This window comes from Cinclus cinclus, chromosome 23, assembly GCF_963662255.1.
Source record: "Cinclus cinclus chromosome 23, bCinCin1.1, whole genome shotgun sequence".
NCBI classification, from domain to species: domain Eukaryota; kingdom Metazoa; phylum Chordata; class Aves; order Passeriformes; family Cinclidae; genus Cinclus; species Cinclus cinclus.
In genome coordinates, this window is record NC_085068.1 from 8,902,516 (window position 1) to 8,917,061 (window position 14,546).

The 14,546-nt window shown below is 43.2% G+C and overlaps 1 protein-coding gene across 2 annotated transcripts; it reads left to right on the forward strand.

Moving 5' to 3' along the window:
* The first annotated feature begins 6,606 nt into the window (after positions 1–6,606).
* Positions 6,607–13,348, forward strand: TARDBP (TAR DNA binding protein). 2 transcript variants are annotated; one of them, XR_009933908.1, is made up of 7 exons: positions 6,607–6,657; positions 6,940–7,192; positions 7,903–8,066; positions 8,375–8,515; positions 9,496–9,666; positions 10,035–12,205; positions 13,027–13,348. XR_009933908.1 is itself a non-coding variant. In XM_062507596.1 (6 exons), exons 2-6 carry the CDS (start codon positions 6,955–6,957, stop codon positions 10,563–10,565), a joined length of 1,245 nt encoding a protein of 414 aa, XP_062363580.1. In that variant the 5' UTR covers positions 6,607–6,657; positions 6,940–6,954; the 3' UTR covers positions 10,566–13,348. The 2 variants fall into 2 exon arrangements, 1 of the variants encoding a protein (XP_062363580.1); XM_062507596.1 differs by having other exon boundaries at positions 10,035–13,348.
* Positions 13,349–14,546: the final 1,198 nt, after the last annotated feature.

The following is a 14,546-nucleotide window of genomic DNA, read 5'->3' on the forward strand; positions in this document are numbered from 1 at the left end:
CTTTGACAGAACAGGAAGGAGGCTATGTCAAGGCTAAGCGCTGTGGGAAGTTTGCAAAAATAACATGTTTGTTTCAGATGTGTCTTTCAGTTTCATGAAGAGAAATTAGAGGAGTGGCAGAGTCTTGATGTCATAGGTTTTGAGATGAAGTCCACGAAGGAGAAACTGAGTTGAATTCAGGGTATAATTCTTGTAGTGTAGCCACAGAAAAGGTGTTTGTTGGCAGCAATTTTCAGAAAGTACTGAGCTAGGAAGGTTTCAAATCTAGGCTGTGATGGATCCAAAGGTCTGTATACATTAACTGTCACAGGACAACCTGCAAACATGATAAGGAATGCAGTTCTCACAACATCTTTCAAAAACTCCGAGCATTTCAAAATTTTCATGGTTGTTGAACTTGTTATAACAGCACAATCCTGGGCGTCAGGTGTCACTAATGTTTTTCACTAAGGGCATGCAGAATGACCTTGGGAACCTGGCTTTTCCGAACACCTCAGTTTTCCAAGCAGTTACTACAACATTACTGGCCAGAACTGGATTAATTAATTGAATTATAAATTTAAGGGCAAAAAGAAGACATGAAAAAATGCAGAAAGACAGAAGTCGATCACCTTTGGCGGTTTCAACTGCACAAAAAGTTCATTTGGTCACATTTGGTTGATTGGTAGCTCTCGCCACCCTCATCAAGGATGACTTTCACTTCTACAAGCATTAGTTCTCCCCTTTTTGTGGATGTCAACTATTTCTCATGTAAAGGTCTTGCTCCTCTTTCAAAATTGCCTGTATTAAGGTAAATTATGTGTACCCTTCCTTTCCTTGTTCATTTACATGAAGAATCACAGAGCTGAGATTATAGATACTGGGGCAGGAAATGCAGAGATAAAGCTAAGGCTGGAAATTTGGGTGGGCCTCAATTTATGGTGGACAGCCAACGAACAATGGTCTGATGTTATTGTAAATCATTTATATTGCAAATGATTTAAAATAATGAAAACCCATATGCATTAAATTTTGACCTGTACATCCATTTGAGATATTTTAAGTAGACAAAAGATAGATTTTACATAAATCTTCAGTAAATCTATTTCAAAAAAATATCACCAGGCAGTAAAGCCTAACTATTTTAAAAGCAGTCTTTGTCTTACCCTTCAGCTCTTGCCTCAATGTGCATCATTCAAAACCAGCAGGAAAATACTCTGTCTGCTCTGTCCTTGAGAGAAAAAGCAGAAAAAGATTAAAAAAAACATAGAAAAAAAACTGGACAAAACAGCTTGTGAACCGATCCTGACAAAGCTGTCCTTCACACTATTCCAGATGTCACAGAACAGTTGCCACACCTTACCCAAGCCACCCATGGAGCGGACTCCTTTTGAAGGAGTCTATTTCCATCACCCTATGTAAATTTCAGTATTTGTATTCAGTATTTTCAACCTGTCACACACCAACACATGCAATTTTATGGACCAGTTCCCAGTCTGTGGGTTTTATCTTCTGGTTTATGCCAACCTATGGTGATGAAAGTTCATGCTCTTCCATGGTATGAGTTACTATAGAATCTAGGCAAAAAGAGTCTCTGAATCCCAGCTCCAGTACACCAGTGCAAGGCATCAAATTCATTTGAAGGATACCTGGCACATCAACACTGGGAACTGAGCTCTGGGAGCTGACTAGATACCTCCATGAATCACAGGGAGAAATTCTTCCCGGGCGCTGCTACTGGATGCTCTAGAAAGGCAAAGGAGATGACTTGAAGATGGTTTGATCTAACTCTGCTAAACGAAACAGAGCAAAGTGAGTTTTGCATTCCCTGTGCAAGACGGTTCCCACAGGTACCACTCAAACAAGAGGGTGGAGATGGCAGATAATCCTGACTGTTCTGAACTCTTCACAACTTGGAAAGTTAGGAGCCAGCAGGCCAATGCCAGCAGTAGCTCTGGAGCTCAGAGGGGCCTTTTTGTCACCATTTAGGTTTCCAGTAACTACAGAAGATTTTTTTAGTTCCTACCAGAGCTTTCAGCCAGGCCACTCCTTTTGTTTGCTGGGGCTGGGTTTGCTAAGTAGCAGTCAGGACAGCACCACATGTGGCTGGTTAGCCCCAGAGTTCCAGTGACACGGACTCCAAACAGCCTCACCCAATAGCTAATCAGGCTGAAAGGGCCCAGACTGAGCTGCTGAACCCTTCTGGAACTGTAGAAGAGCCAAACCTATAAAAAAAAATCTGATTTTCATTGTGTTTGCTGAGAGATTAAAAAACACATCACTTGTTCTAATCAGTCTGGAAGAGTTAAGTAAATAAGGATATTAATCAAAAAGAATGCATAAACTCTTCCTCTCTACAAAACAGGACGAAACTACCTTGGGTGGATTAGAAATGAGTTAATTGGAATCATCATTTCATAGGATCACGGTAAAATTGCCTAAAATATTTCAGGCACTATAATGAAGTATTAAGTGTTGTTTTAACTGAAGGAATTAGGAGAAGTGTGAGTATCATGGTCTTAAGTGGTCTTTCCAGGTACTTTATGTAGATGAAAGCTACTTATTTTGTTTCAGGGAAACTTGGCTTTAGTAGTTGTTTTAGACTGCTGGGCATGAGTAAATTCTTATAGTGATAACTTGCTTGTGAATGGAAAGCTCTAATTATGGTAGATATTTATGGAGAAACTGTTCATCCTCCTTATATTCCTGCATTATTCTGAGAAACTAGATGCTGTGGGGGAGAAGACTTCCACTGAGTAAGAAAGAAAGATCAGATTTATTAACTAATGACAAAATGAGGCTGTCTACCATCTGAATACATGATACACTATTATTCATAAAATTCTGTCTTTTGCTGCTCTGTGATTAGGAATAGGCCCAGGCACTTCATGTTTTTCAGCAGCCACAGTTGCATGGTGTTTTTGTATCAGAAGCTTATATTTGGGTGCCCACTGACGTTGTTTTTCATCCCAAGTGCTTTTGGGAGGGTGAACAGTTGAGCATTACACTGAGTTTGCTTGTACCCATGAGCACGCTTAACCTAGAGCAGCAAATAGTTATTGTATTGCATTTTGTTTTGTGCCTGTGGGCACACTTTAGTCAATATACATGATGGCTAGTACCACATATTGTATTTGTCTGCACCCATGGGCCCTTGGAATTGCCAGTGTGAGGGAATTGGTGAATATAACTTGTGGTATGCCCACTGGTGTACTTACTTCAAGAGCAATGCTACTGTTAATTGCTTAACTTAAACCTAATTATAATGTTAAATAACAGAATGAAAGTGCTGCAAGAATCCCGAATCACACAGAAAAGGAATAGTGATATTTGCTTAATTCTAAGCTTGCTTGTTGCCAAAACTGAGGAAGAAGTTTTTTTGGGCAGAAATCTCTTAAGGGTAATTGTCCTTCTTTCCCTCCCTGTTTTACAGCCAGCACAGAGCTCCCTGCTCTCATCAAGCTTTTGCCTGCATGAAATCTAGTCCAAGGCTGATGCTTACTCTGCTCATTAGTGAAATTACCACCAGATGCTGTGTGAGATGGAGGTCGCTCTTGCTCAGCACCACAACAACCTCTTCAACAGCACTCTTGCTAAACTCTTGAGTGGAAATGGTGCAGCATGTAATACTGACACACTGCAATTCCCACTCCGTCCTCACAGCACATTCAGATGACACATTCATGATGACTTGGCAACACCAGAACTGACTTTCGGATGTATATTGTGGATCACTAGAAAATGTAGGAGCATTACTTTCTCTTGTTAGCCTGTGTCTAGTCAGGTCCTCTCAGAACTCTGTTGGAAAATGGTAATTAAATAGTAACATTGAGTCTCAAGTCACACTGACATAGGTGAGCTGAGCTTCAGTGGTGCTGGGAGCCCATTTTTGCACTTGAAGAAATCTAAAGTGGGAGTCTTAAATACTCTCAGCAGAAACCACAAGAAGCCATTACTGCAAGGTTCTGGATAACCTTCTCTAGCAGTAGGGTCATCTGTCCTTACTAACAGCCCTTTATTTTTATGGACTTTTTGGGATTATTTTTTTGGGGAGGAGGGTGCATGTTATTTGGTGGTTGGGTTTTTTTTTCTTGTTTGGTTTGTTTTTTGTTGTTGTTGGTATTTTGTCTGTTTTGTTTTGTTTGGTTGGTTGGTTTGGCTTGGTTTTTTGGTAGACCAGTGCAAAGAAGGTCAAGCTAGAAGGAGTACACAGATTGGATGAGTGCCACAAAGGAGCAGATGAGAAAAGAAAAAGGTGCTAAAATTATCTTCCTTATAATAGTATGGTACAGTCCAGAGATTAAGTTGCTGAGCTGGTTATAGAAAGCTCTGCAGTGCACTTTTTTTCTATGCACTTTTGCTATGATGATGGCACGCAGGACTTCGTAGCTCTGCTAATGCCAACCCTGTGTGGCTCCCTGTTCATACAGATCTTGTAATAAATAGTGATTGCGTTACAGATGTCTCTGGTGTGATTCCTGGCTAATGTGACTGACAGACCAGACAAGCCTATTTAGTAAAACACCAGAATAAAATAAGTGGGAGATGTGGAATGGCAGTTATCCAAATGGAAAATGAGAGATTAAAACTGTAGAACAGTTATTAATGTATAGCTTTTTAATATTATCACTGCAAAGTAAAAAAAAAAAAAAAAAAAAAGGAAGAGGGTTTACCTGGAGGGTAATGCTATGGAAAGCAGACAGTTAACCTTATAAAAGACCAGGTGGAAAATACCGTGCTTTCCTGCCAGTAGTGTTTTTCTCCTCACTGTGGTTCTCTCTTGTTCTTCCTGTGATTGTAGCTCAGGAAGACCTGTGTAGATGAGCTCCTCTGAACTTCTTTTTTTAAGAGGCAGAAAAGCAGCAGTAAGAACATGAGCATTCCTTAGCCATAATGGCTTTGAAGTTCAGAAGTTTGTAATACCGTACAATGAGATATAACCATTAAGTCTTTCAATTAAGTAAGGGGAAATTTGGTTTAGAAAAGATTAAGCCATGTTATAGCAAACACTGGGTATTAAAGGACAAGGGTAGAATTACTAGCTTTTTTAAACTTCTAGCAATCCTGAAAAATTGTTTTATACAAGCTCAGTGAGCAGGGAAGTAAATGGGGAGAGGCACAAAAAAACCCAAACATCTTGAGGAATTAATGAAGACATTGATTCTGAGCAATGAACCAGTTGTTGGGGACAGTGTCAGACTAGACAAGTATGAGATACAGAAATGAGCAACCATGAAACTCTGCATCAGTCAGCCTGCTTGATCTAGTTCTTCCCAAGGTCCTCAGGGAATACCTGCGTAAAATCTGCAGAGGCACGTTGGATCAATTCTTCCTGCCCAGTGCAGAATGATGCTGTTCACATGCCAAGATGCCTTAGCCAGTATTGCTCACATGCCTCTGCTGGAGACAGGGTTTGTGATCTTTTCCGACTTACAAATAACATTCAACACCTGCACTGCCAGAGTGATGCTGGTAACAAATGACTGCATCTCTGATGTTTCCATCCTCTTCTGTTCAGAACTGTGAAAAAGGGATCTTCAAGTGCATGTGGAGTCTCCTGTGCAACTGGAAGAGCCCTATTTCAGATGATTCACAGAAAAGTTCTCCCACGGGTGGAGACCCCTCATCTTCCCTGGAAACACTGCTCCACTACTTAAGCCTTGTAAGAAGAGTCTGCGGGGACTCTGATTGGTTTGGTTTTGTTCCTAAGTTATTGGAGGGGTTTTTGATTGTTTTTTTGTTAGTTAGGATTTTTGTTGCTGTTGGTTTTATTCTAGAAATCACAGACTCTTCTGCGTGGGAAGGGACCCATGGTATCATTCAGTACAACTCCTGCACAGCACACCCCAGCAATCCCACCCTGTCCCCGAGACCTTTATCTGAACACTCCTTGAACTCTGCCAGCTTTGGGACCGTGACCACTACCCTGTTTAGTGCTCGACCATCCTCTGGGGGAAACATCTTTTCCTGATATATTTGCCTAAACCTCCCCTGACACACCTCCAGCCGCTCCCTCGGGTCCTGTCACTGGTCGCAGAGAGCAGAGATCGGAGCTACCCCTCCGCTGCCCCTCACGAGGAAGTAGTATCCTACGATGAGGCTTTCCCTCATTCTTCTCAATGCTGAACACGCCAGATGACCAAGTTTGGGTTTTGGTTATTTTTAAAATGAGGTGCGCTCGTTCTTTCCGGTAGCGGAGACGGTAGAGACGCCTCGCCCAGCTTTGGCAAGGTTGCTTTTGCTAGCGGCTGCTCCGGACGAGCTACGCGGGACGCCTACTCCGAAGGCGGAGCTCTTCCCCTCGCCACCCTCACCGACAGGTCCCGGACGGCGCCGGCTCCCGGCAGCTCGCGCGCTGGGGCCGGCAGGACCGCACCACCGGCCCCGCGCTTGGGGGAACGAGGATCGGAGCGCTGCCGTCTCCGCCAGCGGTTCCGAGAATGCCGGCCAAGCTCCGGCTGAGAGCGGGTGGCGCGCGCTAGGGCACGGCTGGGGCTCCACGCTCTCCCGTGTCCCCGCCGCCGCAGTTCGCCCCCCCTCCTAGCCGCCTGGAATGGTTCGGCCCGCGGCCCGGCCCGGCCTCTGAGGGGCCGCGGCCGCCATTTTGTGCGGCGGCGGGGAGAGTGCGGTGGAGGGGGTGTTGAGGGGTTGTTGGGACGTGGCTCCCTTCCCTGGCCGGTGAGCGGGACAGGGGGCCGTGTGAGGTTCGGCGTGGCTGCCTGCGGTGTTGGGGCGGGTGGAGCTACATCCGGAGGTCCCGGGCTCGGGCGGGCCCGGCAGGGGGCGAGGGCGGCTGTGCTCCCGGCTCCGGGGAGGGAGCCTGTGGCGTTAATGAATGGCGCGTTTCAGTGCCCCCTGTTGTGTAATAAATACGGAGAGACTCGAGGCGAAGAAGATGAAAGCCAAGTCAGGGGGGATAGGGTGATCGCTTATGCCTGCTCTATCCCTTTTGTACTTCAGTAACTTCCAGCGAAGATGTCGGAGTATATCCGGGTGACGGAGGACGAGAACGATGAGCCCATCGAAATCCCGTCGGAGGACGACGGCACTGTGCTGTTGTCCACGGTCACGGCGCAGTTCCCCGGGGCGTGCGGGCTGCGCTACAGGAACCCGGTGTCGCAGTGCATGCGGGGCGTCCGGCTGGTCGAAGGCATCCTGCACGCCCCCGAGGCCGGCTGGGGCAACCTTGTTTACGTTGTGAATTATCCCAAAGGTTTGTCCTCGTGGTTTCGGTTCTCTCTACAAGGCTGCTTTCTGTAAGGTCCCAGTCACTGCTGATCTAACATGGGAGCACTGTTACTCTTCAGCTCTTTAATTCACAGAGATCAGTAATTTATTCAAGTGCCTGTCCTGCCCGAGTAGGTTTGACCCCATCGAGTTTTTAATTTTTTTAACACTGTACTTAAACAAGTACTTTAATGACAAGGTCTTGCACTGTCCTTGAAGGATAGCCTCGTATAGGCCTTCAAGGACTGTAGTGTACTGTAATCTCTGTACTCACAGACACTTTTCCTCAAGGCATGGTTTGGTCAGACGTGCCATTTAGAAGTGCACAGGAAAGGAGAAACTTGACCACCTTGCTCCATCCCCCCAAAAAAGAGGGGAAGGAAGTAAATTGCTAGTGAAGTAGTCCTGTTAAACATTCACGTTTTCTTCACCTTATAGGACTGTAAATATTGCTGGATAGTACTTAAATAAACTAATGCAGAGCTAAGTGAGTCAAATTGCATTTTGGAGGACTGGATTGTGGACTGGCTTTGGTTCAGGGCAGTCAGATACGTGTTCCATTTAGCGCTCAGCAGCGGGTGTTTCTTGCAGTCTGTACTCTTTCTCATCATGGGTTATAATTTAATACCATGCAGTTCATAGTCAGTGGGTCTATTTCCAGAGCTGAGGATGTCTAATATACTTTTTTATATTCAGATAATAAGAGAAAAATGGATGAAACTGATGCATCATCAGCTGTGAAGGTGAAACGAGCAGTACAGAAGACTTCAGATTTAATAGTGTTGGGTCTTCCCTGGAAAACCACTGAACAAGACTTAAAGGAATATTTCAGTACCTTTGGAGAAGTTCTGATGGTGCAGGTAAAATCCATTTGCAGCTCGAGTAAGGAGGGACATTGGGTAGATATCAGGCTCCTGAGAAAGCAAGCAGAAACAGAGGAGCTTTCTAAACTTGGACAAGATCAGAAGCCGTGTCTCTTCCTAAGGGTGTCTTTTTTTTTTCCATGAGACTGTTAATTTTGGGAGAAGATGTTAAGGAATTAGAGGTTGCTGTGGTAAGAATGGTTGTAAGATGGATGAACTCTCAAACAGATTTTTACCGAATTCATTCAGTAACAACATGCTTCATACTAGTGGTTACTTCTGGCTTTTGGTTTTTTTCCACCTAGGTTAAGAAAGATATTAAAACAGGCCACTCAAAAGGTTTTGGGTTTGTTCGGTTCACGGATTACGAAACCCAAGTGAAAGTAATGTCTCAGCGGCACATGATCGATGGAAGATGGTGTGACTGTAAACTTCCCAACTCTAAGGTACTTCGGGATTTACTGCTTGTTTTATTTGTACCAAACACTCCTAGTGCACCTCTTTGTCAGCTGTGTTAGGGGAGAGCCGCTGCACAGATTAACTGTCCACTCTAGGATGTGGCTTTACTGTGAACGAACAGAACAAGTGAGAGCAATGAAGGAAAGCAGGGAGGAGGTGAGTGAGCTGGAAGTAATTGAAATGTTGGGAAAATAGCCCATTATGTTGAGAGGATGAAGTACAGGTAGAAATATGTGTTTGATGTCCAACAACACCTGCCTAACTTGTCTGTTGCATGAATAAATGCAGAATAAAGCAGATGGAATAACTAATTTGCGGAAGAGCAGAACAAGTCTTTGAGTTCCAAACTGAACCTACAACTTCTATTCTTGTCTCTATATGCAATTATTACAAAAAAGTGTTCTGCAATGGCCTTGTCACTATCCCTGTGTGTTGCTCCCATGCTCGTTTTCTTGTGGCTCTTCCCCCCAACCTCTGCCAAGGTGCTGTAATTGCAGTCGTTACCTTGTAGTGCTTGCTGTTGTAGTAAGGGAGAGGCCGGAGACAGACACAACACACTGCTTATCTTCTTTTGGACAGCAGTGTTGGTTTATTCATGGAAGCTAGCTTTTATAGGGGGCTCAAAATTTGCGCGCCTGACCGTGTCATTGATGGAGGTCGGTGCCACCTAGCTTCTTTGACCAATGGTATGTCTACAGGCTAGGTGGAACCTGATTGGATCAGTATCCACTTGGGCCAGCCCATGGAATCGAGTTGGGTTTCCAAGGCAACCACAGCACAAACCAAGCTTGCACTGCAGGCCATGTTCTTGGAATAGAATTTCTAAAATTTATTTAAGTCTTAAATTTACAGTCTCAAACTTTCTTCCATCAGCAGCTATCAGAACAGGCTAGATTAAGAGCGTCATTTACCATCCAAGTTCTTAAGGACTGTAGTTGTGATAGTTTTTTCCCCCAATTCTCTCCAGCAAAGTCCTGACGAGCCTTTGCGCAGCAGGAAGGTGTTTGTTGGACGCTGCACTGAGGATATGACGGCAGATGAACTCCGACAATTCTTTGCCCAGTATGGGGAAGTGGTAGATGTCTTCATTCCTAAACCCTTCCGAGCTTTTGCTTTTGTTACATTTGCAGATGATCAGGTAAGTCTTAAAATATTTTAACTTCATAGTCTGCATTTTAGTAGCAAGATAAAGTATCATTTCTGGAACTGTACATGCTTACTTGTCCACTGTCTTGAGAATTGCAGTGGTATCAGTTTGCTCTGATTTGGACTGAGACTACAATTTTAGATGCAGCTGTGCAGACAGGATTTTATATTGCAGGTAGTTAATGATGAATGCAAACCTAAATCACTTCAAATTGAGTAAAGTACATGCATATGCTTTCTTTGCAGGATAAATATCTGCTCTGAATTGTAGGGGATGTTTTGTGTTTTATCTTGTACTACTAAAATTTTTGGAAAAAAGGAAATCTGACATACATTTAATCAATTCCTTATGTCTTATAGGTTGCCCAGTCTCTTTGTGGAGAGGACTTGATCATTAAAGGAACCAGCGTACATATATCCAATGCTGAACCTAAGCACAATAGCAGCAGGCAGTTAGAGAGAGGTGGAAGATTTGGTGGTAACCCAGGAGGCTTTGGGAATCAGGGGGGGTTTGGTAACAGTAGAGGAGGTGGGGGAGGACTGGGCAGCAACCAGGGCAGCAACATGGGTGGGGGTATGAACTTTGGGGCCTTTAGCATTAACCCTGCCATGATGGCAGCAGCACAGGCGGCCCTGCAGAGCAGCTGGGGCATGATGGGCATGCTGGCCAGCCAGCAGAACCAGTCAGGGCCCTCGGGAAACAACCAGCCTCAGGGCAACATGCAGCGGGAGCAGAACCAGGGTTTTAGTTCAGGCAACAGCTCGTATGGAGGATCTGGCTCGGGGTCAGCAATAGGCTGGGGCTCAGCCTCGAATGCAAGCTCCAGCAGTGGGTTTAACGGAGGCTTTGGTTCAAGCATGGATTCCAAGTCATCAGGCTGGGGAATGTAGACACAGTGGGCTCTGATACTGACTCTGTGGTGGGAAATGAAATTTTTCTAACTATTGGTAAGTATACTGTAATTTATTACATATATACTGAAGTTTTCCAAATTAATTTGTTCAGTGTGCAGTATATTCAGCAGTATTTTTGACATTTTTCTTTTCTTAAAAAAAAAGGAAAAAAAGAAAAGAAAGGTAAAATTACTTTTCTAAGTTTTGTTACATAACTAGTTGGAATTCTGAATGTTTGAAGTGGACTGCTGTTTGCCTGATAGGTGAACTAACACTACAGTCGATAGGAAAGGTTTCTCCTGTAATACTTTATCCCTTGTTTCCCAGCTACCTGAATTCTTTGCATGTTCAAAATGGAACCATTGGTCAGAAACAGCATTCTCTCCCTCTTGTTTTTAATTTGATCCCACCATAAGACTCTCCAAGTGCCCCGTTGGACAACACGGTGTCATTTTTGTTTGTGTTTGTTTGTTTTTTTTAACACTGTCTCCCCTCCATACTAAAGTACAATATGAAGGCTTCATTTAATCTCTGCAGTTCATCTCATTTCAAATGTGTATGGAAGAAGCACTTCATTGAAAGCAGTGCTGTAAATATTCTGCCTTAGGAATACTTCTGTCTACATGCTTTCTCATCCAAGAATACTTCATCACACTGCACATGCTGCGTCTTAGACGGTGGGTGTTCCATTTTTATCCGCTACTCTTTATTTCATGGAGTCGTATCAACGCTGTGAACGCAAGGCTGTGAGATGGAACCAGAAGGCTGTTTGAACTTTTGAAACCATGTGTGGGATTGGTGGTGGTGCCGAGGCATGAGAGGTCTGGTATGTGCGAGATAAAGGAGCGAGCGCATGCAGAGACCTGGTGGTGCATTAATGGGATTTTATTTGACTTGGCGAGATGTCTCTCAATCCTGTGGCTTTGGTGAGAGAGTGTGCGGAGAGCAATGATAGCAGATAACGTACGAGTGTTTATTGCATTCAAAGAACATCCACATGTGGAAGACTTTTAAGTGGGTTCTCTACCTAGTTAATAAATTAGTTGAATGTGTTATGTGAAATGGAATATTTGTATTTCTTTTCCCTTATGTCAACTGCTGTGAATGCTGTATGGTGTGTGGTTTTTTTCTGTTAATGATCTGTAAGTGTGGTAATGTGACTTGAAGATGATGGGGGGTTGTGATGAGAACATTGAGCTTGTGGTGTGCTTTGCAGTAGCTCTTTCAGCAGAGATCACTAGAGCTCAGTGTGCCTCTCCAGGGTGGAAGTTCCACTGTCTGTAAGATATCCAGAAGAATGCTGTTTGCTGCAGTTTCGTGTTTGGATGCTTTTTATAAGATTTGTCACTGTAGGAAATTCTTAAATAAAACTGATTTAAGTAATATGTGTCTTTGTTTTGCAGCCCTGAATGCAAAGAATTCATAGCAGTTAATTAATTTTATCCTTTTGCGATGAACTTCTGTATAGCTTTTTGCAGTCACTCGGTTTGTTTCAGGATAAGCAGGTTCTAAAGGAGCCACCGCTCAGCACGTATCGATACCCGACACTCACCTCTAAGCCACTGTACCCTTGCACTGTGCAGTGACATAGATCTAAAGTCCAGGTCCCACACCTTGAGGTGTCCGCACCTAGACTGGTAAGCAGCTCCCTCCAAATTTCATCTGTGCCAAGGAACGTTACTTGTTCTTTTAGCAATTGAAGTTCCTTATCAGAAGTGGGTTGGGGGAAACAGAGTTGCTGTCATGATGGGTTTCTGTCCACAGCATCTCCTTTGGGGATTTTTAACTTGTTTTTAAAAGATCAGCCCACTCATGGGAGACAGGCTTCTGCCACACTTCCAGCCCAGGAGAATGCTGTTAACTCCTGTTAAAACTAGTCACAGGAAAGACTTTACAGATGAGTAAAGCACTAAAAATATATATACAGACGATAAAGTTTGAACTAAGTTATGACAGGTGCAGAGGTGTCACATGGGAAGCAGCTTCTTAACAAAGTATGCGGCGTTAGAGCAGGAACTAGTGAACAGTTATTTCCACTTGTGGTATGAGCTTGAGTTGTCTTGTGTGCTTGGGGTTGCAACCCACTGAAGCTTGGATCTGTATTTTTCTGTACACCATAGTACTGTACTGTAGCTGCGAATAGACAGAATATGGATATTTACAGTTTTTAACCTGTGTTAGTTTCAAGTGAATCTTCATTACTCTGTATCCTACTGAGGCTTGTGAATGGCAGAGCACCTAAACAGCAGGACAAAATTGCATGACAGTTTTCTACCTGCAGAATTAAAAAATCAGTTGTGCCTTAATGTGCTTGGTTAAAAGAGGGCTTCTAAACACTCAGGCTGAGAGAGAAATCCCACACATTCATATTCCACTGAAAAAGTTGCTTACATTTTCTTTTCTGCACCTTAATGAGAATAATCTCCAAACTGTCCCATCTGTGAATTTTGCATTTTAGCACTTGCACTATTACCAGCTACTTCTGCTGAGTAACACTTTAAAATGATATTCTTGGACCTCCAAAGACTAACTGACCCCCTGCAAGGAACCTCATGGTAAGTTTTTGTAATTAGCATGGTTTGAATTCTGTTTAATTGTTCAGGTTTAGGTTTAAGAGGCTGGTTGGCAGCACTGAGTAGTCTTTGCTCATAATGTTAGCCTTCCTTCACCTTCAAACAAAATCTGAAAATGTTAGAATTTCAAGTTTCAGTAGCATTTTTTAACTGTTTTGCATACTTTAATGTTTATAAGTAAGTAAATAAACTGTCACTGAAAATACACTGAAGTGTTTTGAGTTGTTTTTTTTTTGAAGAGAGACTTCATTTTCAGTTACATTACTTTACAAAGTGAAATGGTACGGAATGAGTCTGAGATAGAAGAAAGAGGAAGTTTATGTATATTGTAAGGGGGTCGATATGCTAGAAGAAAAATTTTTTCTAATACTGCTCATTAGTTCCAGAAATCTGTTGTCTGCTGTGCTTGGACTGAAACTCTGAACAAGTTGTTCTTCAGAAAACTGCTCAGAAAAACACTATTTTTACAGCTGAGAGCAAGAACTTCTTGGGCATGGGATGTGCAGCCAAAACCTTTTGGGGCACAGGGACAGCAGGGCTGGTAAATGCCCCCACAGCTGAAGGGTGGGTGAAGAGATGCTGGTGCTCTGTAGGCCCTCACTAGACCTGTGTTGAGTCAGAAGCTGCAGTCAAACGAATTCACAACGCTATTTGAAAGGAAACAAAGATGGCATCCTTGTATAGCCGAAGGAGATTTCTAGCAGCTGCTGGGACATTTTCTCCCCACCCCATCATCTGCAGTCAATCTTCCTGGTAAACAGGCACGTGAAAGATTAGTACTGGTGGCGATTCCCTGCTCTACTGTAACCAACACCGTTATCAAAGGGGAGAAGATAATTTTTAGAACCTTCATGAGTTAGATTTCTTTCTCCTTCACCACCTTTCTCAAAATTTCCAATTTATTCAAAGATGAGATTTTTTTACCAGCTATATGGTAGGCAGCTTTTAGAACCCCACTGTCACGCCCAACTGAGCCACCTAACTCTCCTTACCCTGTAGTTAAGACCACTTTATCAGGGAGGCTTTCTGGGCTCAACTTCCCTTCCTCCGGGAACTTGCTCCACAAAGTGCGAAACAACAGTGGCAGTGAAAGCTGTTCAACGGTTTGAAATCTAAATACTGAATTATTGTGATTATATGGATTAAATTAAGTTAATGATGCTACACGTAATTCCTGGATTGTTTTGGAATGGTGAGATTGCATGCAAATGAATATTTGATTTAGAATACAATTTTCAATAGTATTGCATCCTTTGGAAAAGTTCTGTAATCAAGAAAGACAGCATTGCTGAGGAATTTGGGCATGGAGGAGGAAGTGCATTTGTTCTGAATGTAAATTAAGGTAATTGGAATATATTGATGTTCTAATCTAAAAGGTAGAGGGGCAATTATGCTATTACATTGT

What these genes read in the sequence shown, in the direction of transcription:
- TARDBP (XM_062507596.1), top strand. Translation starts at nt 6,955, where the DNA reads ATGTCGGAGTATATCCGGGTGACGGAGGACGAGAACGATGAGCCCATC. An exon ending in CGTTGTGAATTATCCCAAAG is followed by an intron (nt 7,193 to 7,902) that starts GTTTGTCCTCGT and finishes TTTTATATTCAG; the next exon opens with ATAATAAGAGAAAAATGGAT. An exon ending in GTAAACTTCCCAACTCTAAG is followed by an intron (nt 8,516 to 9,495) that starts GTACTTCGGGAT and finishes AATTCTCTCCAG; the next exon opens with CAAAGTCCTGACGAGCCTTT.